General features: G+C 40.5%; 3 protein-coding genes across 3 annotated transcripts; 1 reads left to right on the top strand and 2 right to left on the bottom strand.

Annotated features, from left to right (window-relative positions):
• Nucleotides 1-13,659: 13,659 nt before the first annotated feature.
• On the top strand, nucleotides 13,660-14,424 carry A1O5_12729 (uncharacterized protein; the record flags this gene model as incomplete). Its single annotated transcript, XM_007753298.1, has 1 exon — nucleotides 13,660-14,424. One exon carries the CDS (start codon nucleotides 13,660-13,662, stop codon nucleotides 14,422-14,424), a length of 765 nt encoding a protein of 254 aa, XP_007751488.1.
• Nucleotides 14,425-14,437: 13 nt separating this feature from the next.
• On the bottom strand, nucleotides 14,438-15,766 carry A1O5_12728 (uncharacterized protein; the record flags this gene model as incomplete). The annotated part of the gene is made up of 1 exon (XM_007753297.1): nucleotides 14,438-15,766. The coding sequence occupies one exon, from the start codon at nucleotides 15,764-15,766 to the stop codon at nucleotides 14,438-14,440; it is 1,329 nt and encodes a 442-aa protein (XP_007751487.1).
• Nucleotides 15,767-16,371: 605 nt separating this feature from the next.
• A1O5_12727 (uncharacterized protein) lies at nucleotides 16,372-20,220 on the bottom strand (the record flags this gene model as incomplete). The annotated part of the gene is made up of 1 exon (XM_007753296.1): nucleotides 16,372-20,220. The coding sequence occupies one exon, from the start codon at nucleotides 20,218-20,220 to the stop codon at nucleotides 16,372-16,374; it is 3,849 nt and encodes a 1,282-aa protein (XP_007751486.1).
• Nucleotides 20,221-23,252: the final 3,032 nt, after the last annotated feature.

Below are 23,252 nucleotides of genomic sequence, written 5' to 3'. Positions count from 1 at the left end.
TCGTCTAAATTCGACTATACCGTAAAGATATCGATTCGTTACGGTGCTAATTAAGAAAACTTTATATCCGTGAGACCGGCTAGCCGTTTCATTATTTAATAATTAATTCGACGTAATATATTTATAGGTGTCTCGTCCCGTAGCTTAGACGTTATTCTTATATACTAAAGCTTCTTTAGTATATACGCTATATTATCTAACCACTATATTACGATACCTTTCTAAAATTCTTCGATTATTCATTATCTAAACTTTCGGCTAATCGTATTTTTATCGCTCGTATTCTTTAGAAATAAGACTATATTCTAACTTCTAATATAATTAATATCTTTAATAAATCTTCTCTTAATTTCGTTATACTTATTTCGGTTATTAATCGCTTCTTTAATTAATACTTAAAATCTTTTAATCTTCTTATTCTTAACTACTTTATTTTTAAATATTATCTTTAATTCTAGATCGTCTTTAATATAATTAGCGATTTTTAGTACGAACTTTTCACTTAACTATTATATTCTTTCGACTATTTAAATAACTTATTTAACTTATTCGGTTACGTCGATTTCTTCTTTACGGTATAATACTAGTATTTTCCGTAGTGATTTTTAAATCGAGAAATAACGAGGATACGATATCTAAATATTTAATACTATAGCCGTACTAAGAGTAATGTCTCTAAAATTATAAATAAGTTACGTTCCGACCATTATATTAGGTCTTTATAAGAGAGTTTAGATTATCTACGGACTAATATTAATGGTGTCTTATCTCCGAATCGCTACTTACTATTATTAATTTAAGAGCGTTAGTGTAAACGAATCTAGTAACGAAGTAATATACTAAGGCGTTTACGAAACTTACTATTACGATATTATTAGTGTAGAATTAGACGTAAGTCCTTATACGCGACGAGATCTTCGCGGAGTGTCTTAATTACTTATATTATTTAAAACTATTTATAAATAATTAAAGCTCGGTTTTCTTAATGAAAAATACACTAAATGAAGCTATAAAAATAATATAGCGTTGTTTTTCGAGATTAATGAAGATATTCTTTAAATATTCGTTAAGAACGAAGAGAATTAAGTGATTACTTAACGAAATAGAGTAAAGACGAAAGAAAAGAGATAATAGAAATAGTTAAGAGCTAACTTAGCCGTCTATTAATCTTACTACTCGTTAAGTAACGAACTTCGTTATATACTAACGTCACTACTATATATTTACGTCGGTTTTAGTTTCTTCTTATTTATTCTTTTACTTATAAAGTACTATCTACGAACTAAGTGAGGAATACTTCGGTAGTCGCGGTGGCGGCGTCTTAATATTTATTCGCTCGACTTCTTACTCGCCTTTAGTATTATTTATAATTTAGATAGTACTTTCTTCTCTTTAATTAATTAATTAGCTCGCTTATCTATAGTTTCCATAAATAAATTACTCTATATCGCTATTATTACTATATTCTATCATCGTATTTATTTATACTATGAATTCCGATTTACGCGCCGTAATATCTATACTTCGTCGTAACGCACGGACCGTAAGATTATTACTAAGTATCTTTTTAAGTTTACACTAGCTTATTAGTCTCTTAGCGAAACTATTTTTAGATTTAATATATAACTAAATAAATTAATCTATACTAAAGGCTATTAAAATACTATAAGCTATTTTCTCTATAATTCTTATCTTTATTCTATTTACTATCTATCTATATATCTTAAGAGTTATTTTAGAAGTAAATAGACGAGCGTAGATAGTTAATAATACTTACTCTATAGAAATTAAACTAAATAAATTAAAATATAAGAGAAACTATAATAGAGTTATCGATATTACTATACCGTTCTCTTTATTATAGTAATATTAATCGTAAATATTAAATCTACTTTAAATAATAACTTAATTAATTAAAACTTTAGTAATAGACTTAATAAAAGATAAGTGAATATAAGAATAGTTATAGAGAGCTCGTCTTTCTTCTTATCTTATATAAATAAAGTCGTCTCTATTTACTTAGTAAGTTCTTTTTAAATTATTCTCTTCGTCTACGTCTTAGTTCGCGAGACTCTCGGAAATCTCTTTCTTTATTAATTCTTCTAAGAGAAAGAAGAAACTCAATAATAAAGTTAGTTCGAAGTCGTTCTTAATTATCTTCTCTAGCTTCACTTAATATCTAGACTAGCGAGATTATATAAGTAGCCGAAGTTCTTCGAGGTAGGCGCCTAGTCTAAGTTTTAACGACTTCACTACTTAATTTTCCGGAACTATTTCGATCATCGATATATTTACTTCGCTCTTCTTTAATCTCGTTTATAGAATCGCTACTATTATTTTCTTCGGTAATTACTACTTTTATTATCGTATTACTTAACTTTACTAACTCGAATCGATCCGGGTTACGCGAATAGAAACGCTTTAGTCGATTAGTAGTAAAGATTCTATAAAGCTTCGTATTATTTAATTTATATAAGATATAGTTATTATAGATCGGATTTATCTATAAAACTCGATACGGGCTCATTTACCGGAAGGAGAGCTTCTTAAAGCTTAATATATTCATTAAACTAAACGTATTATAAACTAGAATTAGTATTTCTTCTTTTAACTTCTCTATTCGGATTCGATAACGTTTATCGAAATACTTCTTATCTCGCTTACGTTGCCGCCTTAAACGTTCTCGCGTCTCTTTTAGATTCTCTTTACGTCTCTTAAGTGCGCGCGCTCGTATTCCTATAAGTTCTTTAGTAGTATAGGTCTCTTTTTATAGCATTAGTCCTTAAGTAATAATATTCAGTTTAATGAGTAGTTTCGGCCGATTAAGATACTTTAATTCGTATGAAGTAAAGCCCGTGCTAGCTTTAATAGTTGTTCGATCCGCCTATAATATAATATATAAAAAGTTTATTTAGTCTTTACGATCCGACCTCTTATACGTCTTCGTAAAAGCGTTCGTAGTAGCTCGATGATTTACTTTTACTTAGCTATTTATCTAAGAATAATACGTAGAAGTAACTACTCTTTTAATGTTATATTTATTCATTAAAGTAATTATTAAGTCTTTATTTTTAGATTCTTTATTAACGACTAGCTTTCTAAATATTTTATAGCGATAGATTAGATCTTTTTAGAGGAATTTTATTACTAATATACTATTATTCTTAGTTAGCCCGCGCGCTTTCACTCATTCGAAGAAGATATTTCTAGTCTTTATTAAATAAGCTTTTCCTCGTAATTTTAGTATCGACGTTATATCTATATAAATAGTCTCTTATCTTTTATTAACGTAAGTGAGCTTTATCTTCTCTTTAATTCTCCGTGAGTCTCGGAACTAATATTCTATATACGTCTTTTTATATTCTTTTACTATCGTATATATACCATTTCAATGGTATCGATTCGTAATACGTCGATAAGTAGTCTTAACTTCTTTATACTCACTTTTATTATATAGTTTTTTTAAAATTCGTTACTTTATTTCTTTCTTATTTACCACTCGTCGCGTAGATATTATAGTATTAGATTTTCGGAATAAGTGATCGTTTCGTATAAAGTATTTTAGTACTTCTCGCTTCATTCTTTTAAAGTCATCGTTATTCATCCCGATAAATCGTCGAAAGATTTAAAGATAGTGCGTAATTTACTATGATTTCTTAGAATATTCTTTTTTCCGTAACGATATCTACTATTTCTTCTCTTCGATAGTACTTTACTAAGATATTTCGAATTCTAACCGAATAGAGTAGATTCGTACGTATTATATCTTAATAGTAAAGTCTATTATTAGTTCTAAAACTCGGTGTTTTCCGTATAGAAGTAAGTCTTAGGTTTTATCTAGAATTATCGGGCTAACTCGCACCGTAAAGAGTTACGCGGTTACTTATTTATCGATGTCTTCTTCTCTTTCTACTTTAGTAGTCTTACTTATAGTTTCCGGCCGTTTAGATAAAGCGTCTATTACTATATTCTTAATCTTAGGAATATATCTAACTTCGAAATTAAATAGCCGAATCTAAGTAAGTCACTACGTTACTAAGGCACTAGATAGATCGGTTACCGAGTGATTTAATTAAGTAGCGAGAGTTACTATATTAGTTTTAACTAAAAAGGTTATACCGTATAGCTAGGACTTAAACTTCTTTAATATCTTTAGTAAAGTACGGTATTCTCTTTTTTCCGCGTTATATTTAATCTCTACTTTTATTTATAAATTACTCTCATAACGTATAGAATATCTATGTTTTCGAGAACTACGTTTATACTATATTAGTACTACTCTCTAATTTAGTAAACTAGTATCGAAAGTAAGAATAATTAATTCTACGTTATTCTTATAGTTAATACTCACTAATGTAGACGCGATAGTTAGCGTAATCTTTAATACGTTTATAGTATTATCTTCTACTTATATTTATTATTATTTAGTATCTTTCTTTAATAATATAGAATATCGCTCTCTAAAGATTTATCTTAAACCTTTAGTTACGTAATTAAATACGAAGTTTAAGTTCGTATTTAGACCTAGAGTCTATGAAATCACGTGACTAGTGCGATATTAATTCCGCACTCTATTAAATAATTAATCGTACTTACTAATGTTGATTTGAAATTAATATTTTAAGGGTCTTAACTATGAACACTTATTGTCTATATAAAGATCTTTACCCTCCCTAGGTAAATAGTTATCTTCAAGTTCTTTAATAGTCACTTATCTATCTATAAGGTTTACGATCTATATGAGCCTTACTATCTATATATTAGATAGTTCTCTAAGTCCTTCGAATAAATAAACGATAAAAAATAGTAATCTTATATATAAAATCTTTAATTTAGATTCGATAGTAGATATAAATACCTAAAAATCTCTTTAACTTCGTAATATTCCGTAGTATTAGCTATTTCATAATCTTTTCGATCTTCGCAGTATTAGAATATCTTTCTTCGCGATCGTAGATATATTTAACTACTTTAATGTCTACCATATAGAATTATAACTTTTCTTCTAAAACCGTTACTTTTACTCTCTTAACGTCGTATAAAACTTAATCGAGGTTCTAAATGTATTTTAATATAAACTTTCTTAACTTAGGCACTACTTATTTAGCTCTATAGTTCGTCTTTAGTTCTTTCACCGCGATATCGTTAATAAAAGGTTTCATCGCCTCCGGGATTTACGCCGCTAAAATCTTATTTAATATTTTTATAAACTGGGTCATCGAATTCGTAGCTTCTTATAATAAGGTAGTCTATCGTATTAACTCTAATGAAGTCTAAAAAATAGTTATATCTCTGTATTCGATAGCTAATTCTACTTAATTATAACTAAAGAACTAATCTATTAGTAATAGAATATATATTCTAGTAAATTCTTTAGAGAAATCGTTCGACGAAGGCGGTAAATTCGCATCTTAAATAGTTACTCTATTAATATTTATAGCTATATTTATAATTCTATACTCTCTAGTCTTTTTTTTAGCTACGAGAAAGAAAGAATTTTAATAAAGATTATAACACGGCTTAAAGATCTCTTTTTAAATTCGATCTTTCACTAATATAATTATCTTCTTCTCTAGAGCCTTAGAAATATAAAAACTCTTAGTCTACTATACTTTATATAAAATAGTTCGAATAATCTAAGATAATATTACTTTCTAAATAATTTTTCTAATCTCTAAGAACTTTTAGAAAAGTGCTTCTTCTCTATTAAATAATACTTTTATTAATATATTCTTTTTTAATTTCTAAAGAACGTCTTCGATTAAAAGCTACTCTAGTCGCGTTAGCGTTAAGCGTAATTCTCTTTAAAAGGTTGTAAACCGCGGTATAATCCACTAACTATAGCGATACGGCATCGAATAGAGCTCTACAGCTCTTTCTTTAGCTATTACTCTCTTTCTCTAGTCGATTAACTTATCTAGCGTACTTTCGTCCGTTTAAGATATATTCACCGGAAGAATCTTATTAGTCTTACGCTTATAGAGCGTATTTACGCGAGCTCTTAAGCCTTAGACTACTTTAATTTTTCTATGTTTTATCTTATTTTTTATATTATTAATTAAGCTAATGAAATCTCTTCGCCTCGAGAGTTTAATTAGCTATCGACTATTCTTCTTATCTCGAAGTTCCGACGAAATAATAACCCGACGAACTTTAGCCGTAGTCTCGTTCACTAGATTTTCTTCGTCGTATTAATAAATTAGATTTAATATATAATCTAATAGATCTCTACTCATTATATCTCTTTTCACTAATACCGAACTTTTATCTTCGTCTTCGTTCTTCTAGTCTTCGTCTTCGTTCTTCTAGTAGAGCTCTCTTTTTCTTATCGTTATAGAGGTTAGGTCTTTTAAGAAGGCGAATAGAGACCTTTTATATTTCTATTCGCTAACTAGTTTAACTCGCTATATAATAATTTCACTATTTCCGCGGTTTTCTTATTCTCATTAACTTTCTTTTCTCTTATCTTAATCTAAATAATATCTTTATTCGTCTATAAACGAAGAGTAATTACGTAATTCTTATCGTTGTCTCGTATCATCTATATTCGCGCTATAATCTAAAATAGAGTTCTTAATATTAATTAATAACTAGGATCTATAACCTATATAATATAAATAAAAGTCTTAATATTCATATCGACAATAGTTAACGTTAACGAATTAATTAATCTAATGAACCGCTATCTACGTCTTCTATCGTAGCTAATAGAGTTAGTAACGCTTTAAGTAAGTCGAATCGTATTTTCTATTTCGATTTTTATTATGAGATTCTTCGAGATTAAATTTATCTTCGCTTCGCTATTAACTAATACTCGTTTATATCTATAGCGAAGCTTAATATTTAAGAACGAATATTTAGTAAGAGCTAACTTAGTAATCTAAGAATAACTACTCTTACTATTTAGTCGTATCTTAGAGACCCGCGTCTTACGATATAGAAGCTTCTAACGATCTTCGTTATACTCCTAGATTTTTCTTAAAAATAGCTTCTATCGTACTTCTTTCGACCTAGCCAATATATTCTAAATAGTAGTTCCGATTATTTTCTATTTTAAAATCTTATTAACTAAGCTTATCGTTTCTTCCGTGAATATTCGCCTAAGTATCTTCTAAAGCTTTTTACGGGGTACGAGCTACTCTTATTTCTATATATACGTTCTTCTTTTCTGACGTTATATAATCGAACTTAGTTCCGCATCTCCTATTATCGTATCTTAACTTTTCGAAACTTCTTAGATAACGTCATCGTAAATAATTTCTAGTTCTATAAAATATATTCGTCTCATCGAATTTTTTCTCGGTTATTCCGTGGCTTAATTAGTAACTTTAAGAATCTCTTCTATATATTATTCTAATTAAGCTTACTTCGTAATTAGATAGTTCTTTTCTTTCTCTAATCGTTTTAAAATGGTCTTATAGCCTGCTATACTATATTTAGCTTTAGACTCTCGCGCTTTACTCTTATTAAACGTTCGGACAGCCGTAACTATAGTCTCTTTAATTTCCTCTTCCGAAGAATCATTAATTACGATTAAGTCTCTATGTAGATCTACTCTAAGATAAGAGACGCGTAAACTCTTTATTAGCCCTTCTAAATTATGAAAGATATCTCTAAGATAGTTTAATCTAATCTTTAATTATAAAAAACGAATTTCTTTAATATCTTTTCCCGGTACTTTAGGCCTTATTATAATATAATTTCTCGAGTTAAAATAAATCTATTTAGCTCGTAGATATTCCTCTAGATACGAATAGCGAGGCTATATATATCTAACCTCGCCATAAAAGTAATAAATTACATTACGTCGATCTTCCCCATAGCTAGGTCTTCCGATCGCGAATATTCTCGATCTTAGCTCTAAATTTAGATTTAATATATAACTAGATAAATCTAAATTTACTATTATTACGTTCACTAAGGTATTAATTATCTCTATCACTACTTACATTTATTTCTTTAAGCCTCTTATTTCTAGTATCATCGTACTTTAGAAATAATTAGATAGTTTATTAATATATTCCGCTAATAATAGCTTAGTAGAGAGAAGCACTATTCCTTATTTAATCTAAGAAGTCCGAGAAGATACTTTATTAGTCGTTTTCTTAGTTTTCTTATTCTTTTTCTTACCTTTTATACTTCTCTTTTCTTATTTTAATGTCGAGAACTTTTCTTTACGTTCTTTCACTAGATTATTTAAAGTCTAATCTTCTAAAGAGTCTATAAAACGATTAATATTATAGTAGGCTTACGAGCGATTTATAGTCTTTTTATAAATCTTATCGTACTTAATTATTTTAGTATCTCTATAATCGATACCTAGATCTAAAATAATTTTATTATAATCTCGCTTCGATAACTCTTTTAGTAACTATCTATCTAATTAAATAGAGATTACTTTCTCTTCTTTAAGTAAGGTATCGCTAGTTCTTTTAAATTCGCGTATATAAATACGTATATCTTCCTTACTCTCTCGCTTTTTATTCTTAAACGATTATAAATAGAAACGGATTAATACTAGCTAATTTTTATCTTCGTTCTCTTACTTCTTTAGTATCTTTCGCTTAATATCTTTCTAATCTCGTAGTTTATATTTAGATAGATTATGAATAATTACTATATAGAAACGATTATAAAAACGAATGATCGCTTTAATACGATCTTCTTCTAACTATCGATTATATAAGGATAAATACTTAAAATTCTCTAAGAATATCGTAGTATTTACGCCTTTAAAGAATGAGTATTCGAAATTCTTTTTACTTCTCTACGGTATCTTTAATATAATTAGCTTATTTTTATTCTACGTTATTATCGTTAGATTCGGTGTCGTTATTATTTATATTAGTTTTAACGAAGACGACTATAAAGAATCTCTAGAAGAAGATAAGAATATAGCGAAAGACGCTAAAGAAGTACTCGTAGCTAGTTCTCGAAACCTCGATATTCTAGATTACTCCGATATCATCGCTTCTATACTTCGAAAGAATTAGTCTAGAAGCTCGCGTACACCCTCGATTTCTTTAAGTAGTAGCTAAATTAATAAGTAAACTAGCTACGCTCTTAGCAAGGCGCCTTCTTCTCGGAACTTAATCTAATAGTCGGATAGATCTCGCTCTTTAATACTTAGTTCGTAATCTTCTCGATCTATGAGTGATCTCCGTATACGAGAGAACCGACTTTTCTAATTAGCTCTAATATTACGCGAGTAATCTCTATAGCGCCGACTAAGTTCGCACCTTAAACACTAATTAACTAGGAGAACTATATTCGACGTAGTAATAGCTAGCCGTCGATAATATCTTCTTTATCTATCTAATCGTAATAGTTTAGAATTACTATTACAGCTCTATATTAAATTCTTTATTAAAATATTTCTCTATCTTAAAACTTATTTATATTCCGTATCTCTCTACTTCTTTTCTTCGTTATTCCGCGTATTTATCTTTTTACTTCTTATATCTTAGTTCTTCGATAAGTATACTTTTTCGACGACTCGTCTAAAAGAACTTCTAGACCTTAGAGAAATAGTCTTCTTTCTCTTCGAGTTTCGCGTTAGACTTTATATATCACAATATTATAGCGTCTCGTTTTACTAATCGAGTATCTTCTCTTCGGAAATATCTTCACTATAGTATTTTATTCGTAACTAATTAATTTATTTCTTAAAAGAGCCATTCATCTTAAATTCTCCTTAATATTTCGATTCTAAACTCTTTCGTAGAAAAGGTTTTCTAAATAATTAGCGAACTCTATCTCTATAAGTAGCCTTATCGTCTTTTAGAGTTAAATCGATGCCTACGTAAATTTTAGTCGTTAATCTCGAACTTCTATTTAGTCGTGTCCTTTACTCTTTAGTATTAACTCTAGTAATTCTTAATGTAGTATCTTATTAAGATATTATCGTAAAGAGCTTAAATCTTCGATGAATAGATTATCTTCCCGCGGTCGCTAACTATAATAGAGTACTTTAGAATTTAGCGTATACGTATAACAACGTATAGAGACCTATCTAGTAGATCGGGAATCGAGAACGCGTTTCTAGTTAATACTAATAATAACACTATTAACACTACCTAGAGAGATAGCGGCTAGAACTACGAACATCTAGTATAGCGGTAGTATCGAGAAATAGGACAGAACTAATAAAACACTCTTAGGATTTAGATAGACGGCACTAAAAGCCATGAAATTCATAATACTCTGCTCAATCTGTAAAAAATGAATGGCATACTGCTAGCACTGTAAACTATTCCGCACCTTCTCTCTACCAGTCTATTTAGGTTTGACATATAACTAGACAACTTTTTTACCTTGTCACCGCTCTACCAGCCCAGCACAGCTCATCACAGCATAGCCACCTTACCTTATTACAATATCTTAGTTCTTCCGCGAATATACTTTTTCGACGGCTCATCTAGAAGAACTTCTAAATCTTTAAGAGATAATCTTCTTTCTCTCCGAGTTCCGCGTTAGACTTTATATATTATAATACTATAGCGTCTCGTTTTACTAATTAAGTATCTCCTCTTCGAAAATATCTTCACTGTAGTATTTTATTCGCGACTAATTAATCTACTTCTTTAAAGAGTTATTCATCTTAAATCCTTCTTAATATTTCGGTTCTAAACTCTTTCGTAGAAAAGATTTCTTAAATAATTAGCGGACTCTATCTCTATAAATAGTCTTACCGTCTTTTAGAGTTAAATCGATGCCTACGCGAATTTTAGTCGTTAATCTCGAACTTCTATTTAGTTGTATTCTTCACTCTTTAGTATTAACTTTAGTAATTCTTAATATAGTATCTTATTAAGATATTATCGTAAAGAGCTCGAATCTTCGATGAATAGATTATCTTCCCGCGGTCGCTAACTATAATAGAGTACTTTAGGGTTTAACGTGCACGTGTAACAACGCATAGAGGCCTATCCAGTAGATCGGGAATCGAGAACGCGTTTCTAGTTAATACTAATAAGACAGCACCACTAACACCACCTAGAGGAGCAGCGGCTAGGGCTATAAATACTTAGCACAGCGAAAGTATCGACGGATAGGATAGAACTGATAAAAAACACTTAGAAATTAGGTAGACGGCGCCAAAAACCATAGAATTCATAATGCTCTACTTAATCTCTAATGAATGGCTCACTGTCAGCACTGTAAACTGTTCTGCACCCCCTTCTACTAGCCCATTTAGGTTTGACATGTGACTAGATAACTTTTCCTCTCTGCCACCGCTCTATCAGCCCAGCACGGTCTATCACAGCACAGCCACCTTGCCTTGTTACAATATAATAATTTATAACTTTACGAATATATAATTATACTAGTCATTTAAATTAGTACTAACTAAGATTATATTATACTAGAATTAAAGTAGATATATATAAAATATAAGGTTTCGAACTAAATCTTAAATTATTAGCTTAATAGCGTTAGTATTGTAATAAGGCGAGGTGGCTATACTGTGATGGGCTGTACTGAGCTGTTACGGATTCGGCTAAACATCGGAAGGACGGACGCCTAATATAATTAGGCCACCAGCCAAGAGATGCGACTCGAGGAGTGCATCCTTATTACTAGTACACTCCCCGCATAGGAGGCGCACTCTTTCCTGTCTTACGCTTGAGTCGTATATAGTATCGACCATATACTATAGGGATATCTTAAGTATACGCTTATCGTTAGATTCTACCTACTTACTAAGGAATCCCTAACATGGGCTGGTAGAGCGGTGGTAGATAAAGATCTATTAGGTCACATATCAAATCTAAATGGGCTGGCAGAGAAGGGGGTGCGGAACAGTTTACAGTGCTGGCAGAGTGCTATACATTACAGTTTGAGCAGAGTATCATGAATTCTATGGCTTTTTAGCGCTGTCTACCTAATTCCTGAGTGTTTTATCAATCCTGTCCTGTCCCTCGATGCTGCCGCTGTGCTAGGTGTTCGTAGCCCTAGCCGCTGCCCCTCTGGGTGGTGTTGGTGGTGTTGGTGGTGTTGTTGTCGGTATTAACTAGAAACGCGTTCTCGATTCCCGATCTGCTGGACAGGCCTCTGTGCGTTGTTGCACGTGCACGTCGAACTCTGAAGTGCTCTATTATAGTATTCACTAAGATAAAGACTTAGTGAGTTATTCGCTTTTAGCGTAAACCTTATTTCCGAAATAGAAAAGACCTTTTTAAATTTAATAATATTATATAATAAGTATATTATAAAAGTTACTAAAAATAGATGGTCTATAGAGGCTCATAGCCTAGATATAAGAGCTGTGAGCGACTGTGGGCTCCCTGGGCTCCCTGGGTATATAAGAATGCCGTGAGCCGCGGGAAAAATTGCTGATGTGCGTATAGTTCATTCACTATACACTTGGTTTTAGTCTCAGTTACACAGCCCCACTCCTATTTCACCAAGTAAACTAGGTTTGCTATCGCGGTGACACTTTACGTAGCAAAGCGGTTCATAACAAATAATCAGACCGCCAGCTAAGTATAGATGCGACTCGGGGAGTGCATCCTTATTACTAGCGCACTTCCCGTATGAGAGGCGCACTCTTCCTTCTTTTATACTTTGAGTCGTGTACAGTATCGACTATATACTATAGAGATATCTTATATATACGCTTATCGTTAGACTCTGCCTACTTACCAAGGAATCCCTAACAATAACGTCGGTGCGTGTAAGACTAAAGCCTAAACGGAAGCCTCACCGATACGTGAGAGAGTACGACAGAAGCGGGCTAGAGCCGTGAGGGAGCAGAAGAGAGTAGAAGGGGAGTACGAAAGAGAGGAAGGGAGTAGAAGGAAGCGGACGAGGGAGTGAGTCGACTAAATAGTCGTTAGCGGGAGAGTAAAGCAGCGGGTGATGAGTCGGCGAAAGACTAGTGGGAGACGACTGTTCGGGGATTATATATATATGTGTGTGTGTGGTCCGTAAAATATCGGCCGACAGCCTCGCCTCTCCCCTCCCCTCCCGTCGCCGCTCTCCAGAAATGCACTGCGATTGACCGACCGTCTCCCGCCGTGGTCCGCGAGTGAGTGAGTTGAGTGAGTACAAGTGACCGCCACGACCAATCTCCCCATTCCCATTCCTATGTAATTAACTACGGTAACTCCTGCGGCCTTTTCCTTAGCTGGGGGCCTTAGTCAGCTGGTACCAGTCCTTTACACGGGAAGTATTTAGATAAATGTAGGGACCTATGCACGTCATGGGAGAGAGGGTTTCTATGTCTGCTCTCCGGCTCCGGGACACGATTCAATCAGTCAAAAGAGTTGGTGCGTAAAAGTACTCCATGCATACCCAGGTACTGGGTATGTAGGTATTAGGTATCGAGGTATGGAGGGAGTATCCAAATACGGCCATAAGGAACGAAAATGTCGTCGGAGATAATAAACACATATGGCATAGTGTGTGGGGTTAAGCCGCTTTGGACAATAGGTTAATAATGCTGCTGTCAATATTGCCGACTTTTCCCAGTCTGAGCCGGTGACGTAGCGAAAGATAAAAGATTCGTATTCTCTCCTGGCGGATTATCGACCCGTTGCTACAAGTGTTTTCAAAAACCTTTTCGATTGTCTATAGATTATATCACCCATCCTACAGCCATCTGCCACAGCCTGTCTAAGAGATCTCCATAGCCTCTTCTCTTTCCACACACTCGCCATGTCCCGACCACAACTGCAAACCCGGCCCTCCAGCGTCGTCGCACGGCAAAAGACAATCATCCTGGTGACGGGCGGGAATACAGGGATTGGCTACGAAATCGTCAAGAGGCTCGCCGGCGATAGCCCAAACAACCAGGTTCTGATGGGATGCCGCGACACTCAGAAGGGGGAAGAAGCGGTGGCGAGCATGGGCGCGCCCATCAACGTCAACCCCATCCAACTCGACATCACCGACGACCAATCCATCGAGCACTGCTTCCTTGCCATCCAGCAGCATTTCGGCAGACTCGACGTCCTGATCAACAATGCCGGGACCGCCGCGCAACATCTGCCCCCAGACGCCACGACGCGACAAAAATTCGACCTCTGCTTGAACGTGAACGTTACCTCTACCGCCGTGTTCACCGAGACCCTGGCGCCATTACTCGAAAAGTCCAAGCTGCCCAAAGTTATCTTCATATCCTCCACCTTGGGATCGTTACAGACTACCCTCGATCGTGGCCTCATGTACAAGGGACCCTGGTATAATTCGAGCAAATCCGCCGTGAACGCGCTCGCCGTGTATTATTCCAAATTGTACCCACGTTGGAAGGTCAACAGCGTGTGTCCAGGGTACCGTGCGACGGGTTTGAACAATGCGGAGCTGACCAAGGACGAATTGCACCCGAAGTTGGGAGCTGTCAGGGTGGCCGAGTTGGTAGCTCAAGGGCCGGATGGAGTGACTGGGACATATTCGAGGTCGGGCAGTGAGATACCTTGGTGATATTCATCGGTTTTCACGGAAGTAGGTTCACGCGTTCATCGGCATCTGCGGGAGTCTCAACGTGTCGTCTTCTTGCCGCTCTTTGCGTTAAATAGCTGGATAGTTGAAAGCTCCAATGGCAGCACATGCCGGCCGCGAAGCCGATTGCGTCATTCTTGAATGCAACAAGCAGGCCTGCGGTCACAAACATCACAGTCCATCTTCGCTTCTTCTCTTCGTCCGTGATTTCGGTGCGCCTTGCGCTGACCCCTTCTTTGCTCAGATCCCGGGCCCGGGGGGTGTTAAGACTTTCTCCGACACTGGCAAGCTCCAGTCCGGCTGCGATGATCATGACCGAAAGAAATGCCAAGGGAAATCTGTGAAGGACGTCTGTAAGACTTTCACCAAACAGAATACCCAGTAGGAGCTTCAGAAGCCCAAGGAAGATGATACTGGCACCCGAGCGAGCGCCAAATCGATATTGTGCCGCTAGTCCTCCTGATCCATGGCACACCGGCATAGCTCCGAACCAGCATCCGAATAGATTCATGCCTGCGACACTAATGCCGATTGCTGTGACTGAAGGGGATTCTATGTCCGGGAGGAGATCAGCGGCGAGGTGGGTAACGGCGATAATGGAGTTGAGTGTGGTCAGCGGCAGTTGGCCAATGCCAGCATCGAGTATTCCTGTCTTCCACTCTCTTGCGGATGGTGCTTGAGTGTACGGGCGCCACAGTTGAAAGCCTGGAAGGTGATGCTTGTCATCGGCTGTAATCCGGATCAACGCGAACACGGCGCCGACGAAGAACAGGATCAGAGCATAGGGCGTTCGCGGACGGAGATGGATCGCAAAAAGAGCAATGAAGGCCAATATCATCCACTGATAGTTATCCGCCCAGGACGGCATAGTCCATGAGAGGGATGAAAGTGCTTTAGTGCCCGCGGCGATGATCAAACTCAACCCGGCGCCGACCTGGATTCCTTTCACCACGGGGATCGGAATGACTTTTGTAAACCACGAAAGAAGGCCTGTAACGCTGAAAATCAGGATGCAACTCGAGACAAAGATTCCGGCTGCCGCCATCTGCCCTGCTGTTAGGGATTTAAGAATCGCGACTGCTGCAATAGCCTTCATCGGCTGGACCGGAAGAGGGATCCCGAAGCAAGCACCTGTGAGGATGTTGTACAGGCCGGTAAAAATGAGGGTGGTGGTCAAGGAAATCTGGTGACCCTCAGTCAAGGCAATGACAATGGGCAGGAAAGTGCCCAGGTCACCGAGAGAGCCGGAGATCTCATTCCATGGCTGGCGTCGGAAGGTCGAGTAGTTATGAGCGGCAAGCTGCCGCAGGCGGGATTGGTTCATTACGGTCTTTGTTACAAGCGTAGCCTCATGCCCGTAGTCCACTCGAGTTAGTTGATAAAGGAGAGGAAGGAAGGAAAAAGTAGAAGGGATACAAATAGTCAGCATAGATATAGGACAGATGATGGGGTCGAGAGGGTGGCCGCGGATAAATGATGGATGAATGATCAATCAAAACCCTGAACTAGCCAATCAGAGCTCGATTTGCCACATGACGAGGCTGCGAAACTGCGAGGCTGCGAGGCTACCAGTACAACATCCAAAAATGTCTCAATCAAGCGCAGTCAAGAACGGTCTAAAGTCACGGGACTCTATTATTCAGCCAAAACCATTTGCTAGCTACGATCAGTTTGATCAATCAAATTCTCCATGAATACCCCGTAAGCAGACAATCAGACTCTGTCATCTGGGCATCGATAACTACCTTCATGCCACAAGGCTAACTATCTCTGTGGTACCCAGTACATACACCATGAATGAGGTTGCCCAGTAATTCTTCTATAGTACAGGTCACAAAAGGTCCAAGTTGGAAGGAAAGGCTCTCGCCGATATCATACCCCCCCCCCCCCCCCACAGTTTACTACTCCCTGCGACGATGTGATGTCCCATCAGGTCTGGTTGATCATGTTTCGAAAGTCATCATTCGTCTTCTTTCCGCTTCCGTTGTCTTGCTCAGCACTCGCAGGCTGTTTCTCACTCAACCCGTGCAAAAAGCTTGACCTCTGTCCGAGGTGTCCCCCTTTCTTCCGAATACCAGGCTGTGCAGGGCGTCTGACTGGGCCACTGGCAGGCGTAACAGCTTTCGGAGCTGGACGAGCAAACTGATCTATCTTGTGCTCCGGCTTTTGCTGCAACATTTCCTTCTCTGTGGCCACGCGAATATGGCGGCCGGGATTAATCTCCAAGTTATCGAGCTCAATCATCGCTCGCCCGGCGTCTGGGACATTCTCGAATTCAATCAAAGCGCCTTGATGATTTGTCTTCAGGATCACCTTTCGTACAGGACCGATCCTTTCCGCGACAGCCTCGATGCGGCTCTCGTTTACAATATCAGGTACGTCACAAATGACAACAGTCCGCGCACGGCGGGCCTCTATGGCTTCCCGGTCCACAATCTTTTCTGTGCTAGCGGGATGGGAAGCAGTCTCCGGGTGCAGCGAGGGAGATTTCGACCGCCCATTGATGCTTTTGGTAGATCGGCCGTCACGTTCAGACGTAACATTGACGGTCAGTTTTCTGCCCTGGGACTCCTTGCCATGCATGGCCAGTGCAGCCTGTGCTTCTTCTGGATTGGCAAACGTCACAAAAGCAATGCCACGGTTTCGAGAATGGCTTTTCGGATCCTGGGGAAGTCGGAGCTGTTCGATCGTTCCATATTTAGAAAAGAGTTTCTCGACATCCTCAGCTGTTGCCTTGAATTGTAGCTGACCAACGAACACCGTCCGACCGTCGCTGCTCTTCTCCGCTCTTGCCTGCCGTACCATCGGATTGGAGATTTTGGCCACTAACCGCAGCCCATCAATGTCTTTGTTGTCAAGCTCGGTCGCGGCTTGCGCTTCCGATGGTCGCTTGAATTCGACGTAGCAGAACCTCCGTCTCTTGTTGTGTTGAAGTGAGGGAAACCGAACATTGATGATTTCCCCGTATGGGCGAAACAAATCGCGAATGTAGGATTCATCGGCGGCAGCAGGGTAATTGGTGACAAACAAGGTTGATCCAGTGTTGAGAACAATAGAGAGCTCAGCACCTTCAAACTCGCGCCCATTTCTAGACAGGGCGAAAGAAGCGGCATCAGCATCCTCAAATTCCACAATGACACTATCCTCCTCGTCCTGCAGTAGCTTCACTTGCTTGACGATTCCGCAGCTGCTGAAATACTGCCGGATCTTGGTCTCGGAGAGGTTGGGTGGTATATTCTGCACAAGGACGCTTGCGTGCTCACGGTCGCGTTTCAATTCCTCTGCTGGAGGATGAATCGATTCAACCGATTGTTCTGCAGTCTCACCATTCCGCTGTCGTTTCTTCGCCTCCTCTTCGTCCGACTCTTCGTCTCGCTTGCGCTTCCCAATGTGAAGGCCATTAGCGACCTCTTGTGTCCGATTGGCAACCTCTTCTTCCGCTTGTTCCTTTTGTGCCGCAACCTCTGTTGCCTGAGGCGCCTCTCGTTGTCGCCTTGCCGTGAGATCTTTCTGAACCTTCCGGACCAAAATTATGGCGCTTTGCAATTCATCTGCATCCTCGTAGTCCTCGCAATGGTTTAACAGTGCTTCCATGAGCGGCTCCGGATAGTCAAGACCTCGGTATTGAAGGCCCTGTTTCAGGACTCCCACAGCGAAGGGCGCAGAGGAAAGAGTATCCAGTCGATCCGGCCCCGGTCGTTGGATGAGGGCAATTTGCATGGATTTCTGCATTTCGAACTCATAGTAGCGCATCCAGAATTTGTAATATTTGCCGTAGTCAGCCACCGCGTCGTTGAATTGCGCTCCCGCATTGTCGAGCCGGCGTTGAGATTTGAGGTATTCGACATGTTTTCGCTGAAGCCTGAAAGAAGGGTCAAATGCGCTTCCGATCCCCAACTTCGAGGCAAGGCTATGAACTGCTTCGATAGATGATCGGATCCCCATTTCCGCAACATCTGCATCCTCTTCAACAGCATCGGGACGTTTGGTCCGCCTCAGAAGATACCCGCACCAAGCATCATGAACCACGAGGGCCTCCTCGATGCCTGCGGCGTCCAGGAGTCCGGTGCTGGTAGCCTTGTGTTTGATCTTCTCGGTTTCGTCAAAGGGCTCGTCTGCAAGCTCCGAGGTCAGCATGTACTGTTTCCATAGCGAACCAGACCACGGGCAGTGTTTCGTGGCTCGAGCCAAGACTTCCAGCAAGTCCGATTTTGACTTCTCGATCAGATAATCGATGTGCTCCTCCCAAATCGCAAGCACGGAAGGGAAACGAAGTTCTGCACGTTTGTAAAGGGCGTCGACCATATCGAAGTAAGGATTTCGAACCTCTTGCGCTCTTTTACCCTTGCCCTTCCGCTGTGTCGGCGGCTTATTCTCCTCTTCACGCTCCCATTCGATGTATGTCGAGAAAGCTTGGTATTCAACAGTGGTATCTCCAGCATTTTGGGCCTCTAGCAGGGCCATCTCCAATGTGTCTCTGTCATTCCATATCTTCTTGGCATTGGCTGAATCTCTGAGGTTTGACGCCATGATTTCCTCATACTGATCGGCCGGTACATTGGCGGAGACAAAGTTTGAGAATGCCTGGAAAGTCTGCTGCCATTCAGCATGTGGTATGCGCAAACGGGTTTCAAAAAGTTCAAGCGCAGTGGTGGCGTCGTCCGAGGATAACTTTTGGCTGACGTCGCCAAACCGGATAGCCATATACTTGTTCCAGACTTCATGACTACGACTCATGTCATGCTTGGTCCGTTCAACGGCTTCAGTCCACGTGTCCAAGACAATATTCCAGTCAAAGACTTCGCGGCCAATCAAGCGTTCGGTATCGACATCGCCCTGCTTTTCTCCAGTTGAGTCGAGAGCCCATTTATGGCAATATGAGACCCAGTCACCGTAGGTCAACCACAGTCGAGTGCTACCGTACTCTTCCGTCACTGCCCGCCGACATTTATCCACAACCGCGACTCGCTCATCCGCCGTTTGTGCAAGAATGCTCTCATCCTGGAGCCAATCGAGCCATTGTTCCTCACCGACCGCAAATAGCTTGTCCAAGTTTTCACGAGCTTGGCGAAGCTCGGTAAGGAGATCGTATGTTCGAGGATCTCCGTGAGCGTTCGGGCTTGACGAGGGGTAGATGTGGTCGACGAAGCCTTGATGCAGGATTTTAATGATCTCCCTGTGAGCTTCATACGACGAAGGCGTTTGTTGAATGTAGGCAGCCAGCACAGTCAACCTTTGCTGCGATTCAACTGGGAGAGAAGTGTCAGTGTAATCTGCTCTTATGACAGGTTTCGGCGTTTCGACCATGTTAATATCTATGGAGGCACGAGGGTTGGAGGTTGCTCCAGCGGAAGTCAAGTGGGGGAAGAGGAGGGAGGATGAGCCTTGGCTGTCGGTCGACTCGCGGCTGGGGAGGGTCGGCTTGGATGAATTGAAGTCTGCGAAGGTCTCCATGGTTGGAGTGGAAGAGGATCGAGGTAAGTGAGCAGATGCGGTGCCGGTCGGCACAGGACTGATGAGCGGCGACGAGTGCGGAGTCTGTTGAGCTGGACTTCTGACATGGGCAGGAATGCTCGATGGCGGTTGAACAGAGCGACCCAGGGGCGAACTTACTGCGCCTGCGGTACCGGACTGGGTTCGTGGGACATGTCGGAATGGTGATTGTGACTGCGAATGCAAATTCGAGTTCGAATGCGACAGACTCCCGGTGCCAGATGTAGGAGTCAGTGAACTGGCGCGAGGATTCTCTGAAGGAGAAAGAAGTGAATTGATGTCCATGATCGCCGTGAAGAAGTTCTCTCTTGATTAGCTTTTAACTTAAAGTGATTATTGACCCTGCTCCGACTCTTTCGAACTTGATGGTTCCCCGACCCAGTGACGAGGCCATGCTCCCCTTTCAGCGAGGACCAGACAGACCTTAGATATGGCAACGCAGGAGATGGACGGAGGGGCAGGAAGTTGGACCGAGGCGGTTGAGATTTATGCGCGTTGTGGGTGGTGAGGAAGCGGGAAAGCGTGGGCGACAGTGCTTGAGGGTACACGGGGCGCAGGAAGAGAACAAAGTAAGGAATGACGAAAGTTAGAAAGCTGGGAAGCAAGAGAACTGTTGAATCCTGCGCGTGAGCCGGGAGAGAAGTCCCGGGATACGGGTTCCAGGGAGAGTCTGTGCGGTGCACGAGAGCAAGTCGCAGGTGACTACAAGTAGGTCGAGGCCAGGCTGGTGGGCTTTTTCTGGCCTGGATGCTTGGTGGATGCTGGGTTGCCTTTGGGGCCGCTAGGCCAAAGGGTCTTCTGGAGCAGTTGGTGGCCCTTTTAGCGCCTCCGACGATTGTTCAGGGCTTACTAAAACCCAACCGCACGAGCCGTTTGTCGGCGTCGGGCTTTCTCCGGCACCCCTAGCCCGATGCTGCGCGGTGAGGTCCTCTCAAGTCCTCTTCAATTCTGCCAAGCTGTAACGGTCCGGGGCGGGGAAGCCGTTGAACCCACATGCGAACTGCACCCTGCAAGACCCTGGTTATAGGCCATGGCTTGCTTTCGATATCTGTTTTACTAAAGTACCTAAGCTGCCATCTTGTTGCCCTCAACCGAATTTAAATGCCCAGCATGGACCCAGCCAGCGCAAAAGACATCCATTATTTGATGGCGGCGAACCGTGCCCAGTAAGCGGAATGGCCCTCTCCATCCTGGATCTGGATTTCCGGGCACCCGTGTCCTCTCACAGAAGGCCCCTGGCGCGAAATCGATGTCGAGTACCAATATCATCGGATACAACAGCTGATGCTCTGCGAGGTTAGGATCTAATGGGGTAGAACAGAAGTCTAGGCTTCGAAAGGGCCATTCTATCCAAGTCACGTCAGCACCCCAAGACGCGTGAGGTAATGGAAGAACCAGACACTGCTTTTCCCTTTACCCGCCGAAACACCATACAAAACACTATGGCGTTCTGGAGCGTTTCCATACCAATGGAAACATTGAGACTAGCGTCAACTGTCCGCTCGCGCTAGTTTGTTTTGACAATATACTTGTACAGTAGGTAAGCTCGGTCACCTGCACTGAACGGTTAGGCGGTATAATACCCGGTACACCAAGGGGAAGGAATCCCCTTTTTGGACCGCAGCCTTGCCGCTTAATAGCTCCGTGAAATGTCACTGATTAGACACGTCTACTTTCAGGTACCCAGGTAGCGTACGGGGTACCCCCAAATGTATTTCTTCTTTACCTAGAGTCCCTGGTCCTAGTTTTCATCACCCACCCGCATTGGTTTCGATCACTCAAACCTTGCATTGCTGGTAGTCCTCCTCATAGAACCCAGCAGCTCGAGTGGAACTATCTACGAGTGACCCAATTTCGCGACCCGAAGATTCGAAACCAGCGTTCTCATATACATCACTATACGCGCAATACCCAAGCCCCAGTTGGCGCTCGGTGACTGGGTTCATGTGACAAGAGGTTCTCAAATCTGGTCAGCAGCAACGCATCCGGCGGCCAGAACCAGCTCTGGCGGGGAACAGGCTTGGAAACCTGTGTTGAGACTAAGGTTTTGGTGGTCGCGGATGAAACTCTTATTCAGACAAGCAAGGGCTCTTTGCAAGGATAGAGTTAACTACCTGCCGAAGTGATGATACCTGCAGAGGTAATAGGACACAATGGATACTGTAAAGGCAATACTATCAGCGAAGCGCAGCTATATGTGGAAAAAATTTCGTTGCATCTCGGTGATGGTTTGGCGCTCTGTTAATTAAGTCTTCCACAATCCAAGCATTACAGAACCACGCTTTGGATTTTGGCCAGTCTGCACCTTCCTCAAGCCCTTCTCTCAACTTCCCAATGTCCCCGTGGTGACCCTGTACTAGTCGTTTTGGACGTCAACTCGAAATGTTTCAACTTCTTAGAGCTTCAACTTGCTTCCCACCCTTATTGCATACCGATCCAGCGTAATCTTCCCAAAGGTCCCGCTGGATACCCCTGCAGCGCTCAGGATATGATCTATGCCATTTCCTGAGTGGAGGTACAACGATTTGGTTTCAGCGCGATCGCCGAATGCTGGATCAACAATACTCGTTTCGAATCTCTTGTCGCCTGACTTGTTCCAGTATGAAACAAATACGCCATTCTTGATTGCGCTGTTAGTTTCATTGGCATATGGCCAGGGCGTGCCGAACAGGCCTTGATTTCTACCAAAAGCTCCCACTGCTAGGAAATTGTATCTGCGACTTCACTCAGAATATATGACAAATGACGCGATCGAGTCTTGACTTCATGTTGAATCCAGTCAGCCACGTTGTCTTTGGTGTTATCCATTCCTGTAAATAGCTCATAGTAAGGGAAGGTGCCAGGTGTGTTTGGCGATTTATATCTTTGCGCTAGCGTTTTTGCTGTGTCATTTGGCTGGGCGTATGGGTCGTAAGCCACTCCAGAATAATTTTGGCCTTTGTTGAATTTAGCTTTCGGGGTGTATGTGAGGAATTTAAAAAAAAAGAAGCAAAATAAAAAAACTGCCCGGAAGGTCAGCGCCGTTCAGAACAGGTGGTGGCGACATCTTGTAACGGAAACAGCTGGAAAACGAGGCAGTTCATAGCTGAAGCGATCAGTGTGTGTGACGAAAGATGGTGTTGGAGACGGATTATATATAGATTTCATGGGTCAGTGGTGAGCTTAGCTTGTACGATCCAGGGTGTCAGGATCATTGCCCAACTCAGCTTCACTGCGAGGAAAGGCTTCAGTCCCTCAATCCTTCAGCAGATTTTAGTGCTTGATCGAATGAGCGGGTGCACCTGGCGCCACAGCTAAACTTCACTACTCTCATATGA

This window comes from Cladophialophora psammophila, assembly GCF_000585535.1.
Source record: "Cladophialophora psammophila CBS 110553 chromosome Unknown aczJe-supercont1.36, whole genome shotgun sequence".
Lineage (NCBI taxonomy): Eukaryota > Fungi > Ascomycota > Eurotiomycetes > Chaetothyriales > Herpotrichiellaceae > Cladophialophora > Cladophialophora psammophila.
Note: the sequence above shows the minus strand (reverse complement) of the source record. Positions and strands in the feature narration are given on the sequence as shown.